The sequence below is a fragment of the Nicotiana sylvestris genome, chromosome 3 (assembly GCF_000393655.2).
Source record: "Nicotiana sylvestris chromosome 3, ASM39365v2, whole genome shotgun sequence".
In the NCBI taxonomy this organism is placed as follows: domain Eukaryota; kingdom Viridiplantae; phylum Streptophyta; class Magnoliopsida; order Solanales; family Solanaceae; genus Nicotiana; species Nicotiana sylvestris.
The window spans coordinates 203,137,575-203,154,516 of record NC_091059.1 but is presented as its reverse complement, the minus strand read 5'-3'; the positions used below and the strand labels follow the sequence as shown (position 1 = coordinate 203,154,516).

The 16,942-nt window shown below is 40.1% G+C and overlaps 1 protein-coding gene across 1 annotated transcript; it reads right to left on the bottom strand.

The window, feature by feature from the left end:
- Positions 1–13,843: 13,843 nt before the first annotated feature.
- On the bottom strand, positions 13,844–15,922 carry LOC104214400 (protein ASPARTIC PROTEASE IN GUARD CELL 1-like). Its single transcript, XM_009764059.2, has one exon. The coding sequence runs from the start codon at positions 15,710–15,712 to the stop codon at positions 14,261–14,263; it is 1,452 nt and encodes a 483-aa protein (XP_009762361.1). The 5' UTR covers positions 15,713–15,922; the 3' UTR covers positions 13,844–14,260.
- Positions 15,923–16,942: the final 1,020 nt, after the last annotated feature.

The window sequence follows — 16,942 nt, the reverse complement described above, 5'->3', positions numbered from 1 at the left end:
CTAGAACTGGCTAAGAGCCTCAGGACCGAAGTGATCGAAGCAAAATGTGACTCCATCTTCGTCGTAAATCAAGTCAACATATCGTTCGAAGTAAAATAGGAATCAATACAGAGGTACCTGGACAAATTGCAGGTAACCATACACCAATTCAAGTAATGGATTCTGCAGCACGTATCTCGAGATCAAAATAATGGGGCTGATGCACTGGCCAACTTGGGATCGTCCGTGGACTCCGATGAATTCAACTCGGAAGTAGTAGTGCATCTGATGAACTCAGTGGTAGAATAAGGTCACACCGAAGTAAGCTCGACAAGTTTGATTTGGGATTGGGGAAAACAATACATAGACTACCTAAAGACAGGAAAATTGCCATCAGATTCCAAGGAATCGAAATCCATGCGCACCAAAGCTTCCATGTTTAGCTTAGAGGAAATTGTTCAGAAGGTCCTTCTTTGGCCCACTAGTTTGATGTTTTGGTCCGGGAGAAACTGAATACGCCAAGTGAGAAGTTCATGAGGGCACTTGCGGGAACCATTCGGGGGCAGAATCCTTGGTTCGGAAGCTAATCAGAGCTAGCTACTACTAAAATGATATGGAAACTGATGTGAAAAACTTCATATGAAAACTCAATGAGTGTCAAAGACATGCTTCGATGATTCATCAACCAGGAGAGATGCTTCACACGGTCTTGTAGCCATGGCCGTTTATGAAGTAGGGAATGAATATTGTCGGCCCCCTGCCATGGGCGCCCATGACCGACTATTTTTCCAAGTGGGTCGAGGCTCAGGCGTCCAAGAAGGTCTGGCAAAAAGAAGTCATCAACTTCATCTAGGATTACATAATATGTCGATTTGGGATACCGGCTGAGATCGTTTGCCACAACAGAAAATAATTCGTCGACATCAAGGTAAGTAAGTTTTTCGAAGACCATAAGATCAAAAAGATTTTATCAATGCCTTACTACCCTAGTGGGAAAGGGGAAGCAGAATTGACGAAAAAAACTACACTCCAAAACTGAAAAAGAGATTGACCGATTTAAAAGGAAAGTGGAAGAAAATCTTGCCTGAAGTCTTGTGGGCATACCGTATGACTTCGAAGTCGAGTACTGGAGCTACCTTGTTCTCTCTAGTATACAGAGCATAGGCCTTAATACCAGTTGAAGTAGGGGAACCAAGCATCAGGTTCTAATATGCTACCGAAATGTCAAATGGTGAGGCCATGACCACGAGCCTGGAATTATTGGACGAAAGGAGGGAAGCCGCCCTGGTCCGGTTGGCTGCCCAAAAGCAGCGAATAGGGAGGTACTACAACCAAAGAGCTAACCTTCGACATTGTCAAGACGAGAATTTAGTGTTAAGAATAGTAACGCCACACACTAGGAACCTAAACGATGGGAAACCTGGCCCGAACTAGGAAGGACTGTTTAGAGTTACCAAAATTACCGGCAAAGCCTCGTACAAACTCAGGTAAGGAAATGGTGTACAACTACCGAACAACTGGAACGTGTTACACTTAAAGCGGTACTATTTCTAAGGTACAAACTCAATTCCCATTTTAATTTCGTTATATTATGTACTAACTTATGCAGGTACTCAGCCAAGGGAAAATGTGACTATTAGGTCTGAAAGCACGTGTTGCACTCTTTTTCTGTTGAATTGATTTTGTCCCGAAGTGGATTTTTTGGCAAGGTTTTTAACGAGACAACCATAAAATGTGATACCTTAGTTTTGAAGATTGGCCTTAAACTGGAATTATTGATCGTTTGCACCAAACCAACAGTATTGAGCCCTCGCCATTACCCATAAGTTAAAATCTCCAGATAGGGCAAATTTTATATATCAAAAGCCAAAATTTGGTGGTTAGGATTCATTGTAAGGGTTAAACGATAAAATGAACCATACCCATGTAGCCCACTCTAGCCACGAAACAAGGCTTATGCACTCCGATTATGTACTCTACATATAAAGCAATGAAAGAAAGTTTTGCTTCCTTCATCCTTCATTACTACGCATTTCGCTTCGTTGATGCTTCACAAGGGATCCTAAATCCTAAAGCCCACAGGCTACCCTAACTCGGGACTGTCGTCGTTAAAAAGTTGGATGGCCCAGGCTATCAAATCCCGGAGGCGCCGAGCCTATTAGGTAGTGCCTGAATATGAAAGGCTACGGCTGCCCTATAATGGCTAGAAGATGTCTGAAGTTTGTACTTAGAAAGTAAGGCCCTTACATATAATCAAAACATATTAAAGGTTTACCCTCGGCAAAAGCATCGTCATATATGACTAAAATAATTAAGCATCTTAAATACCTTCGATTTTATTGAAATTCCGAAGCCACGAGTAATCCGGAGTTGCCATCGAAATCGAACCCAATTCAGACTTCTGAGGAACGGATGCTCTAGATTATGTTTGATTCTAAACCAAGGCATTAAGGACTATATGCAAATAAAAAATGGAAGACAAATGATGAAAAGTAAAAACACGATGTTGCCAAAGGGAAATTTTTATATACATATCTCAAAAAATATTTACAAAGGCACGATAAAACGACCTCAAAATAAACGAGAAAGAAAACGTACAAAAGGGAAACAAAAATGAACTAAGGCATTTACGCCTGATCTTCACTAGAGCTCGACTCGGCACCAAAATCTTCAGAATCTTCAGAACCTGCGAGACCTTTGGGCTCATAAATTTCTTTTGCCTCGGCCTTGAGCCTCTTGGCTTCTTCAATATCGGCTGATAGAACAAAACGCTGAGCATGAATGTCTTCGAGGGTCTCCCTCCGGGACAGTCGCTTTACATATTCGGTCATCGTTCTTAAACGAGCCTCGGCTATCTCTATGTCGGCTTTATACTGGGCCAGCATTTCTTCAACCTTGGAGGAATCAACCGAGATTGCCTCTAATTTGGACTTCAATGCGGTGTATTCCCGGCCAAGATTGTCCCTTCTGAGATGGTTGAACCCAATTGTGCCCATAGTTCGTCGTTTAGCCGAGACCACTTGTCGGCTTTGTCCTTTGCCAGTCGGAGCTGATCCTTGAATGATTCCAGCTCCTCTTTTGCAACCTCCTTTTCCGAGGCCAGTAGGTCCATCATGCTCCTCAACGCCTCGGTTGTAGTCATGACCTCGTTCGTCTTGGCTCGGAGCTGGTCAATCAAGTCTATCTTTTCTTGGACTTGCGAAGTTGCATCGTTAATTTCCACGTGTAACCTCTCATTTTTAGCCTCAAATATCCTTACCTTATTAACCAGTTCGGCATTCTCCCGTTTCACGGACAGAGCCTCCATTTGAGCATTTTCTAGCTCGGCTCAGAGAATGGGAAGGTCATTGAAGGCTTCATCTTTTTGCTGATTGAGGACATTATACGTGTCCTTCAGCTGGGTTTGCTCATTGAGCTCGAATTCAAGTTGACTGATCTCCATACGAGATTGAAGCAAGCTTTCGTGATGGAGCACCAAAGCCTGAAAAACAAAACGATGAGGTCGTTAGAGCATGCTAAAACTAAGCAAGATGCGCAAAGGGTGCAAGGAATAGGAAGCTTACCCGGTTCAGTGCTTGTTGTGCCTCGTTGAAGAGGCTCGATGTGCCTACTTCGTTCATTTTTTCCTGGTCCTCTTCTGTCACCAAGCAGCGAAGTTAGCTGTCCACACCCACCAGAGCAGACAGTATCCGGGCGTCCCTCGGGATAGTAAGCATGACCGTTCTTTTAAGCTCGGGATCCACACTCGGAGTAGGGAATTGCCTCACCAGCTTCGAACTTGAGCTCGGCTCGCCTACTTCCAACGATATGTCTTTTTTTGGGACCTCTAGGAGACCAAGCCTGGAGTAATCCTCAAAAATGCCCATGTCCATACCACCGAAAAATATGTTAAGGGCCTCGTCCGCTCCCCATGCCATCTCATTTGATTTCTCTTTGCCAGATCGAGCCTCATCAAATATAGACTCTATGTGAGAGGCGACTCCACAATGTCAATGATACCGATTATTTCCCTCAAAGTAGGGATAGCCTCTCGGGAGGCTGCAGCCTTTTTGTTCTCTATTTGATCCCCGAGCTCAAGAAGGATGGGCTTCTCGGTTGCTATCTCTGGTAGCCGCCTTTTCATCCTCATCGGTGATCGACCCATGGATGACGAAATCTGGGTCGTCATCTTCAGGATAATCCCTGAGCTGGAAGAGAGATTCAGAGCTTGGTGCCCTGGCTCGGGTACTCCTCTCAGTACTTTTACGGACCCGAATCGCTACCCTTTTTTCTTCTTGACCACGACGTCTGGGGAGCTAGAACATTTCCTCTTTTTCTTTTTATCCTATCATGTGGTAGATATGGGCTATTTCGAAGCAGTGGGTTCAACAAGTGGGGGCAGAGTCGCATCCCCTTCCAATGGCCGAAGCTTAGTGGTCTTAGGAAAACCTAGAAAGAAAAAAAAAGACTTAGCAGGAACGAAGATCAAGTATGAAAGTAGAATTGTTCGGAACAAGGACTCACCATGGGAACGGGCCTCCCACTTGCCTTTTGAAAGACTGTGCCATTCGAGATCAAAATATGACATTCGTTTGCAGATCCCTTCGATCCACTCCTTGAAGCGGGGGACTGTATTGGGAACTTGGGCGACCGCTGTACAAAGATAGGCACAAGCAATTAGAAAAAGAACGAAGAAAGTACCAGAATACTAAGAGAGGAAAGAAAACTTACGGGCTAAGTTCCACTTTTCAGGGAACGGTAAAAATTTAGGATGAATGAGATCTTCGGTCTTTACCCAAACGAACCTCCCCTGCCAACCCCGATCTCGATCTTCATCGATGCTTGAGAACGGAGCTTTATTGCTTGGCGGACGACCTTGATCAACCCCCTCGGAAAACTCGGGGACTATAGAGACGAAGAAGGTGGTCGAGGGTAAACCGAGGTGCTTCGATGTTGTTGATGAAATGACGGAGGAGGATTACGATCCTCTAAAGGGACGGTGAATTTTCTCAAGGCAGACCTCGTACCTCTTGCAGAAGCTGAGGATTACAGGGTCCAACGAGGTAAACGTGAATGGGTAAGTGTAAATACTTAGATACCCCCCCCTCCACATGGGTTGTAATGTGTTCATTGGGCCCGGGGACAACCACATCCTTGCCCTTCCAATTGTAGTCCACCCGAACTGTGGCAGTATATCTACGTATTTGAGGATATGTACCTCCATACACTCTCGCCTCGGACTTGCTTACTGGAGGCTTTCTCGACTTTGATGTCGTTCTTGATGGAACAGCCCCTGGGGATGAAACTCTTCAAAGGAGGCTCCGGGGCCACCTCAGGAACAGTCGCCTCGGCATTCGTGGTCGGGTTTGAAGTTGAAGGGATGACCTGTTGAGGCATGAATTTGGAAGTTTTTGCCATCGGATTCTGACAAATATAAAGGTTTGAAGTTAATGATGAAGGTTTGAAGATGAGGATGAAGATTTGAAGATAGTGATGAAGATATAAAGGTCTGACTTGAAGATTTAAAGAAAGGGTATGAAGATTTGAAGATGAAGATATGAATATCTGGAAACAATATATGAAGATTTGGAGAGGTCAGAGTTAAGTGAGAGATTCGAGGATAAATCAATGAGCTATAGAATTGGAAAGTAAAAAAGTGAAAAAGATGTCGGAGCTTTTATAGAGAAATGGCAATCAATGCATGATGTTTCGCATTCAAGGACAGTCAACCGGCGGCTGACACGTGTCTGAAGTCAGAATGACGCGACTGATAGGATGTTTCGCTGACCCGTCACTTGGTTGAAGCGTACGGAAGAAGGACCAGGGGTTAGCTTATAGCCTCATGTCGCTTCGATAAATCTACTCTCCGAAAAACGAGGGGACTACCTTTATACGGGTAAAATCAGGGGCAGAGCCTTCCCCGATTTCACGAATAGGTAACAAAGTGGAAGCACGTTTCGCAATCAAGGCCATGGAACTTCTCATATTGAAATCCGGGGGGAGTTAACGATGCCTCTGAGACCGAGCCGGTGGAATAATGGACCCAATCTGAGTATAGCTATGAGACTTTGGGAAACACAAAGAAAGATTATGCATGGCGAGTAGGGGACCATAAATGCTCGGCCTCAACCGGATATCACGCACGAATCCTGTTCAATATCAACCGTGGATCGAGATTTACTGAAAAAAGAAGATTTTCATCCAATTTAGATTTGTATAGGATTGAAATTTCCCTACTATATAAGGAAGGTTTCCTTTATTGTGACACACTGTAACATGCAACTCAAAGCAAGAAAAGTTTACTTTTGTCTTCTACCTATTATTCAAGACATTGCTCATTTGTTCTTTTTTCTCACTGGTGACCGAGCTTGTATCGAGGGTCCAATCGAGGACGAGCCCCACTGTTCAATCTAAAATCAGGTTTGATCATTACATTGCTATTGGTTTGATCCTTTATTTCGTCCTTAATTCATTGACCTGTTATTCTTAATTATTTGTATTGAATTAAACTACGTATCATTTAAACCGCATACAAATTTAATTGTTGCTTATTTTTGGGTATATATATAAATTATTAATTTAAAACACAGTAACTTAAATGAACTAAAATTGTGAGCCCATAAGCTTCAAAATATGATTTGGCTCTGCTGAGTCCTCCCCAAAGGGTAGGTCCGCCTCCGGATAAAGAATAGCTGGCTTTTTAATGTGGGATTTTTCTTTTTCCCCACTGGAACATGTACTTAACTTGTTTAACAGAATTTCCTTATATTATTTACACACAAAATAATGCAAGAATGGAACCTGGTGCTTTCATCGGAGAACAATTTATGTACCCTCAAATTGAACGTGGTGATTGAAATAAGGAGAATCTAAAGAAACGAAAAGGAAATAGTATCAACTACATGACTACTGAATAAACCAAATGATAAGGAGCAAAAAGAAATGGCAAGTGACTATTAGCTCTTTGAGCCAAAGAACATGAGAGCAGAAGAAGCGCAGTAGATTCCTAGTACTCCATATTTTATACATCACTCGTTTTGGACATGACTTCAAATTAGGCCATGGTTTGACTGTTTTAACATCACGGGTCGAAGAGAAACTCATTATCAAAATTTGACAGCACGCAGATAATTATGGATAAAGAATGGACATACGATTTAACTAGCTAACTATGTTTTGGGAACTAAAAAAATCAAGGTGGCATTGATTCCCATGAAACATAATTGGAGGGGTCATGTCATAATCTGTTGCCAAAAAATGTCGGGGGTACATGGCGAGTTCTGATTGAGCATGGGAATATAAAGAAAAAGCAGATTACGACAACCAAAAACAATATCATCAAAAGCTAAACGATTTCGGATTCGAATTTTGAGACAAGAATTTTTTTTTCGTTTAGCGAATTTAACTGGCGCAAATTCGAACGAATGAATTTTGAATATCGAATAAGTAAAGAAATCACCAAAATTAAAAGGCTACCGACCAAAAGACGGATGTAGAGTTATGGTATTAAGTTCATTTGAATCAAATGTAGAATATAAATTTATATGTAAAAATTTATTATAATTATAATAAATAAATATAAATATAAACTCATAACTATAAAAATAATATATATTTAATACTTTAATACTAAAAACTATAAAGATTTAATTTATAAAAATTAAATCCTGAATTTACCAAACCCCTTTGCTACCGACGAGTTGAAGTCATTATAGTATCTGATCCCACTAGATAAAGGCAAGTAAAAGGATAGCTCTGGCCTACCTCTTAAGCAACAATATCCACACATTGTCCTGTCCACACTCTTCTCCAATGGAGATTCTTCTCGTATCTATCTTATACGTATACTGTTTTCGTCTCATATTGACGGTCGTAATTATAAAAAAAAGTTATTTTAAATTATTTATTATTTTAAAAGTTCAAGATAAAATTAATTTTTTTTGTTATTCTTAGTAATAATTGTTCTTGAAGATAGAGATAATACATAAATAAAATAAATATTCAATAAAGAGAGATTATATCTTAAGAAATAAATAAGAATAGAATAATTTAATTCTTTTCTAATTAATATTTCTTAAGGGGCGTGTAAAAGAGAAATACTACACATAATATGAGACGGAAGGAGTAGTATTCTAGTCTCAACCATGTGAACTTCCTTAGAGCCGCCTCTACCAAGCCTCAACTCCAAATTTTCCATTTTCTTAATAACTTTATTAGTGAAAGTGAAATTCTCCAAAATCTAGAACGGCGCATGTTAAAAAATTAAATTTCCTAGTCACTTAACTCACTGGTGGCGGAATTTGGTCATCTGCTACATATTTATTGGAGTATTTATTCTTTTGTTTTTCATATCTGCAAGACCAATGCAGAAGACTGAAATGCAAAATGAAGTCTTTGGGCGTACTCGGAGTATACAAATGATTTAACTAATATACTTTTACAGTGTAAAATTTTTTACTCTATCCATATACTTTAATCTGTTGTAGTATATTATTTATCTTATTTTTTTTCCAGATTATTAGTCTTAGTTATGGTTTACCCTTAAAATGAGTAATAATTAAATTTGTACGCAATTTAAAAAATACGTAATTTAGTTCCACACAAACGATCAAAGAACAACAAATAATTGAATTAAAAGAAAGCGAAGCAATCAAACCAAACACTACGGAGTAGTTAAGCCTGGCGTCTAACTTGAACGCTAAAACCGATCTCAATCGAGCCCTCGGAATGGAGCTCAGTTTTAGTTGAATGAGATAATAACTGAAGAATGCTTTTAAAAATTGCTAAAGATAAAAGTAAACTTTATTGGTTTGATATGCGTGCCAATAATGGTTGAAAAATGAAAAGATTCTCCCCTATATATGGATGGAAATTCCAATCCTAGTACAAGTCAAAATAAGGTAAAAATTTCTTTCTTCTAGTAAAACACGGTCTACAGTTGATATAGGGAGTGATCCGCGCTGTAATATCCGATTGATGGTGGATATTTCGGCTCCTCGATCGTCTTCTCTAACCGTCTTCCATTTAACCTCGATTCTTGATTTTGCTTGAGCTCAATTCTTCCCCCGTTTGGCCATGCCCGATTCTTGGCGTGTTATTCGTCCCGCCGGGTTCTGATTTGTGGGTGCCCTCGGCTTTACCCCAGTCGGCGTCGAACCACGTTATCGCTCGTTTCTTCATCGGAAAGTCGAGATATTATTCCTGATTTTACCCGTACATAGTTATTATGAATAATTACTTATACTTATATTCTAGCTTATACAATAGTTTAAATTTTACCATCATATATATATATATATATATATATATATATATGTTAGTTAAAGAAAAGTGCATTTAAATACAATTTGAGCATTATGTGGCGGAACCAAAATTTTCACTTAGGGGATTCAAAATATAAAGAAGTGAACATTCGGAGAAATTAAGGGGATTCAACATTCACTGTATATACATAAAAAAAATAAGTTTATATATATAATGTAATTTTTCGACGAAAGAGATCTGAATGAACCCTTTCGTCGCCCTAGCTCCGCCGATGATGTTGTTTGACCAAAAAGTGTTGAACTCTTGGTTAAACTAATTAATGATAAAAATGAAGGAAAAATCTAAGTCAAACGTAATTAACTCTAGATCTAAGTATATTGAATACGAGAATCGAATGAGGTCGAGCTTACATAATACTTCTTAAGATTATTAAAAGACATCAAACATAAATGATAAGCTTATATATTTGATACATTGTTCCGTGCTTGTAAGAGCAAAGAAGGAAAGGAAGGAATGTCATTGATAACTATGAGATCTATCTTTATTGATTCAACAATGACGATTACAAAGGTTTGCAACCAAAATCTAGGCTTTTGCTTTGTTGTGGGAGGTCTCTTCCCATTCTTCTGTTCCTTTTTCTCACCAGAGACCCCCCCTTTCCTATCTAGAGGATACTATCTGCGTCCTCAAGTTCGAGTAGGAATCTGAGTGAGCGACGACCACGTTGAGGGAGGCACGATTCGAGGAGCGAATTAGTGAACTTGATAGGGATGCTTCGATCTTGGGAGACCGAGTTGCGGCTCTTGAAGTTGAGAATGTGCAGTTATTGGCTCAAGCTCCCCCTCAAGAGTCTGCTTCGGCCACTGTTCCCTGCCGCATGTATGAGCTATGGGTCCATGCTGAGGCCCAACGTGATATATACAAGGGTTTATGGGAGGTGGGGAATGTTCCAGAGGCCGTCTTTGAATATGCTCGGGCGAAGGCACGCGAAGCTCGTATTGCCTGCGGTTACGACCCTACGACACCGAAAGCTGGTGAGGGCATTGATGTTGAGGATGGGCTTCCTTCTGATGATGATGACGCTGGGGAGAATAGCGGTGGAGGTGACACCGAGTGAAACATTGTTGCAGCTTTGTACTTAGTTTTTTTTTGTCCTTTTGTCATATATTTTTACTTTTTTCTTGAGGGACTGTTTCGGCCTTTTGTAAGACATGGCTGTTGCGCACGTACATTTGAATGAAATAGTTGTTTCGCCTCCGTTTATGTATCTCTGACTTTCTTTAATTTCTCCTTCTCCCCTGTTTTTCTATTTTGTTTTTTTTTTGTTTTTGGGGAGAAGATTTTCGGATTTCTCCATGATGCGTCCCCAATCTTTTACTCGAGAATTCGAATGAGGATGAATCTGGTTTACTTGACTCGAGTGACATTGGATCCCATTGTGTAAGTTCGGGCGAGACCGACTTCTGATTTGCCAACTTGGGCGGAGTCAACCTTGATTTGTATATTCGAACGAGGTCGAATTTAGACTTTCCAACTTGGGCGAAGTCAATCTTGATTTGTGTATTCGAACGAGGTCGAATTTAGACTTGCCAACTTAGGTGAGGTCGATCTTGACTTGTGTATTCGAACGAGGTCGAATTTAGACTTGCCAACTTGGGTGAAGTCGATCTTGACTTGTGTATTCGAATGAGGTCGAATTTAGACTTGCCAACTTGGGCAAAGTCAATCTTGACTTATGTGTTCGAGTGAGGTCGAACTTTCTTTTCATTTGGCGATGGCCGATGGTCGTGAGGGTGTTAATTCGAGCGAAGTCGGAATTGTAACCCGTTGTAAATTCGGGCGAGGTCGAACTTTCCTTTCGTTGGCGATGGCCAATGGACGTACGGCTGTTAATTCGAGTGAGGTCGAAATTGTAACCCGTCGTAAATTCGAGCGAGGTCGAACTTTTCTTTCGTTTGACGATGGCTGATGGTCGTGAGGGTGTTAATTCGAGCGAAGTTGGAATTGTAACCCGTTATATTATTTTTATTGGAGAACATTACACGTCGTCGTATTGTTTATGCGTACATCGGTGTGAGTCCCAGTATGCTTGGTTTTGCTTTCATTGGGGAATATTGTGCGTTTCATGGGTGAGTCCTAGTTCGCTTAACTTTGCTTTCATTGGAGAATATTGTGTGTTTCATGAGTGAGCCCCCTATTCTGGAGATTGTTTCTTAATAGTCGACCTGTGTTGAACCGTTTCTGTTATTTGTAGTACGATACGGCTTAGAGGACTTTGCTTGGTCATTGCTTACTAGATGGTATAGTACGGAACCTTTTCCTGGGTGTTTTGGTGGCGTCTGTTCCTTGTTCGTATACCTGTGAGAGTGCTCATGTTCCTATTCTAAACCAACAAGAGAGCGTGATAAGTTAAACCCAAACGAAATTGCTTGTTACCTTGGCCTGGAAAATCACTGAAAGGAGGAACGACGTTGTAGGGTCGCTCGCTTCGCCTCGTACTCAAATGATGATTTCAGTTGGCGACTGTGTTTGACTTCGTCGTTAATCGCATCTAGGCTTCTCGTGGGTTGGACTTACCTTGCTTGTTGGGATATCGAACCATGTCCCAGTCCGACCCCGTCTGATATGCACAAACAATAAGGGAAAAATGTCATACTTTGTTCACAAATCACCCGGTGCGTGTGGGTACAAAAATAAGACATATATGCCCGTTATTTCAAAGAATCACATAGTAGGTTATCGTCCCTTCGTAAGAGGTGGAAGTACGGGCTGGTATATAAGGTGAATACGTCAAATGAGATTGTGGTCATGCTAAGCGCACAGTGACTGTGATCCTATTTTAAACATGCATTTGACGTGCCTAACCCATCGCTACAGATGAGACATGGATTTTGCATAGACATCGATCATAATTTCTATTTCATGAAGAGATCTGACCTAGATTGGTTTAGTTATCCCAAAAGCTTATCTACTACTTTTCCATGTCGGTGTTTATACCGAGACGGTGAGGCTATGACAACCTGGAAGTGATACTTGGCTGGTTTTAGATCTAAAGGAAACTAAAAAATTGGCTAAGAAATCCCCATAGACGACGCCAAATTATTTGACCAAAAAGTGTTGAAGTCTTGGTTAAACTAATTATCGATGAAAATGGAGGATAAATCTTAGCCAAACGTAATTAACTCTAGATCTAAGCATATTGAATACGAGAATCGAATGAGGCCGAGCTTACATAACTCTTCTTAAGATTATTAAAAGACATCAAACATAAATGATAAGCTTACATCTTTGATACATTGTTCCGTGCTTGTAAAAGCAAAGAAGGAAAGGAAGGAATGCCATTGATAACTATGAGATCTATCTTTATTGAATCAACAATGACGATTACAAAGGTTTGCAGCCAAAATCTAGGCTTTTGCTTTGTTGTGGGAGGTCTCTCCCCGTTCTTCTGTTCCTTTTTCTCACTAGGGACCCCCTTTTCTTGCCTTCTTACTTCATATATATATATATATATATATATATATATATATATATATATATATATATATATATATATATTACAAATCGTCTCCTTTGTCTAACAATCTTTAACCAGCATACCCCCCTCCCCTGACTATGCTCTCCCTTACTCGCTCAAGCAATACGACATATATTCTGTTGTGCAAGTTTTCTGATGGCTCGATCTCGGCAGTGGTCGAGATACTCATTGCTATTACGCTTTGTGGGTACGATAATGATTTGGTCGACCTCTTACTATTCTTTTAGTGATAATCCACTTATGGTCAAATTTTGACCCGTACAGATGTGACTTTAGATGACCAACAACCAGTGCTTATCCCCATTTAGGGGATGGCAAGTTAAAATTTATTTTTTGCTTTCGGGTGACGATAAGAGCTCATGGCTTGTGCCCATATTTGGTCACTCTTTTTTCCATTTAAAAGAAAACAAGAAACCATACTGCGGGAAATTGGAGGAGACCTCCTCATGACGACTGATCACAAAATTTAGCTTGTTTGACTTTGACGTAATGCTGATGCAGTTTCTCCAGAATTTCATGCACAATCTAGGAATTCTTTTTTATTGCAAGTTGCGTCCAACTTTCACACCAAGTGGTCTGGTGTTGTACCTGAAAACATGGATTTAAACTTATCTACGCAAATATTCCACACAACTTTTATGCTATCGCTGTATTCTAAACTATTATACTATCTAACTTGGACCTTTCTAGCTTCACAAGATAAGGGCGGGAACGGATTCAATGCATTAGTTACAGGTTTCCGGGATAATATTGGGTTAATTATCTATATTTTTATTTTTGAACAAGTGTTTACACCTAACAATTAATACTTGACACAAGTATTCACACTCTCTTATAACTCATCATTAGTTAACTATTACACATTTTCACCGGGTACGTATAATTAGTTTTTTCTCATAACTCTTTTTTGTTTCAATTTACTGAGCTCCCTCTTTTAAAAGCTAAAACTCTTACAAATGTGTCATTAAATGGGGTGCAATAGATATTATGGGTCAAGAATTAATTTGGTGGTAGAAGTTGGCTATTGTATTTATGAGACTCACCAGCCAATGGCCCTTTCTAGAGCTACCTTCACAATTCATATTGATAAATGGACCATTCTTACGATCCTCCCAACCTTTACATTAATTACAGTCATACAATAATTTCCTAAGTTCCAACTACTACTATTCAATCTCACACCTTACTCTTTCCTGTGAAGTATTGAAATACTACACCATACTTTCATTCAGAATTAATTAAAAAAAAACCTACATCCCTACCATCCATAAATTATTTCATTATGGAGCCACCTACTTTTTATTCCTCCTTTTTTCTTTTCGTTTCTTCTCCTCTTTTCTTTTTTTCAAACAAAGTCCTGCTTTTGAACTTTTTACAAATTACAACCATTAATTAATATTTGTAAAAAAAGCAGCTACTATTACTGGAGATGCTACGAATTTTCTTTTATCTCCACATAAAGTTTCTACGTACCAATACGGAATTACTAGTACTAATTTTCTAACATTTGTCGGGACTGAATCCAACGAGGTTGCTAGCCAGGTCATAACTGACACGTGTCCCTTGCTGCTGTATGTTTCCAATAATAGATAGGGACCCTTCCGTCGGAGCAAAAGCCAAGCAGAATTTCCCCGACGAGTCCACCGCTATCAGGTAATTCTTCGGGTGCAACGACAGCGTTTTATCGCCGGTGAAATGAAGCGCCACCGTCGGAACACTCACTTTCGTCATGGACGACAGGTCGTAGCAAGTGTCAAACAGGGCGAATTGCCCGGCGGAAGGCAAATTCTGAGTGAATTTCACGAAGGAATCACGCAAAGCATTGTAAGCGGTGGTCTGTAACCGAGTCACCGCCGTACCGGAGTCTACAATGATCCCGCCGTTTCCACTTCCATCCACCTGGAATACCGACGCTGGAATCGACAACATCTGGCCGCCTACACTGATTCCAGTAAGTCCGACGTAGAAGAAAGTGCTCCTTCTCGAGTTACGGAGTAACGGAGCAATTACGGAGTCACCCGGCCGTGCGGAGTTAAAATCCAGCGTCGACGACGAAGCAGAGTCACGGTCCACGAAGCAGTAGGAAAACGACGACGCTTTGATTTGAGATGGCAGAGATAAAGTGCCGCCGCCTAGAGCTATTAAACCAGCGGCGCCGACGAAGAGTCCTTCGTTATCATGGCCACAGCCTATAGCAACTTTAGAGAACGAACCAGAGTTCCCAAAGGACACCGTTTCAGTAGCAAACTCTCCTACGGTGAACGAGCCGTCACCGTACGAGACCTGGTAGAGACACGCGTTAGTACCACAAGCGGAGACCTCAAGAGCAGAGCAGTGAGCATCATCGCAAGAGACCCGACTGTAAGTGGAAGAACCCGACGGATTGAAAACTGGATCCGACTGCTGATAACAATCGGAACACGGCTCACATTGAAGCCACGTGATGTCACTGCCAGTGTCTAAAACCATGTAGAATTCTTTAGCCGGTTGGCCCAACCCGAGCCGAGTGAAATACTCGCCGCTCCCCTGACTAGCTCCTGAAGTAATAGGAGTTTGAAGATCTTCGGGTTGCAACATGGTTTGAACCGGCTTGAGATCCGAGTGAGTAAAGTTGGTGAGTGAGAGGGTGAGTTTCATGGTCAGTGAGGAAACTCGGGCCGAGTCACGTTCGAGTCGAGAGAGAGTGAGGGATGCATAGTCCTTATGACGTGGCTTAACTAGAGCTGAACGAGGGTAAATTGAAACAGAGATTGAAGAAGTATTAGAAGCGGTACTTGTAATAGCTTCTTGTTGAAAAGTTTGAGAAGTAGGAGAGAGAACTTGAACAGTTTTCTTAATGGATTCTGCTACGTCAAAGATTTGGGAGTGTGGATTTGAAGATGATAAGGAGCGAGAGAGAGCACAAGGGACGAAAAGAAGAAGAAGAAGAAAAAAGAGGCAAAATTGGGCCATTTTTGGGGAAATGTTAGAATGAAAGGAATGGAGAAGAAAAGAGAGGAAGAAGTGGATATAAGTAGAAGGAGAAGGGGGGAAAGGCGAAAGGGAAGGGAAAAGAAAGGGAGGGAGGGGGCTCACGTCACACTTGTTGAATCAAAACAAAAGCATTTAAAACAGAGAAAGAAGCTTGATACCTGCTCTCTGTTCTACAACTATAAAAGAAGAGAAGATATTGCCACCATTAATTTCCTCTTCTTTATTATTCATTTTTGTCCTTATTCTTTTCCTTTCCCCTTTTTTTAATTATTAGTAATATTGTCCAACAAATGTATAATTTACCTAAATTCGTTCAAAGGTTAATGTACTTGTACAGGCTAGTTTACTTTTTGATAAGTGGACTTATATTCTTATTTACTTCTATAAAACTTAAACTAAAAAAGACAACCTTTAAATTTATTTTTCCCCTAATCATATGCTTAGTTGGTGGATAATAAAATGAAATTAAAAAGGAGGGAAAATCTCCCAAAATCATTGAGCATGGGAATGGTAACAAAGTCGACGAATATTCTTTCATTATAATAATTAAAAATCTTGCATTTTATAATTCATTCTACAGTGAAGAAGAAAACGGATACTTTGTACTCAAAGAAAATGGAGGACTAACAGTTTGCTGACAACGTGAATTTTGATGGTGAAGGTAAGCTTCAACCTGGACTTTATGCAATTTACTAATTTTAAGTTTGCATATTTTTTTAATGGAAAAATTAATCTAATTTATTTATATGGTTTGTTAAATTTTACAATGTATAGATTGCTTGTGCCTTTAACTTTTACTTGGATCTTAAAATACAAGATTTTCAATTTAATTTTTTTTATATGAGATAGTAGACCTCATAATATAATGGAAGAGTGTCCGCTGGTTTTGTTACAGTTCTCCAATGGTTGCCGATTTTGGGAGATCTTTTCCCATTTTAATTTCTTTTATTGTCCGCCTGCTAAGCATCCGATTAGGAAAAAAGATAGACTTAAACGTTGCTTTTTCAAATTTATATTTTATAATAAGTAAGTAAGAACATGAGTTCACTTATCAAGAAATAAATTAGACCCGTACAAGTAATGTTGGTTATTGTATTTTAGATTAAAGCTGACAATGTTGTCCAACAAATGTGTAATTTACCTAAACCCGTTCAAAGGTTAATGTACTCGTTGATGTAACCCAAATCCATCCTTTCAAAACATTGATTC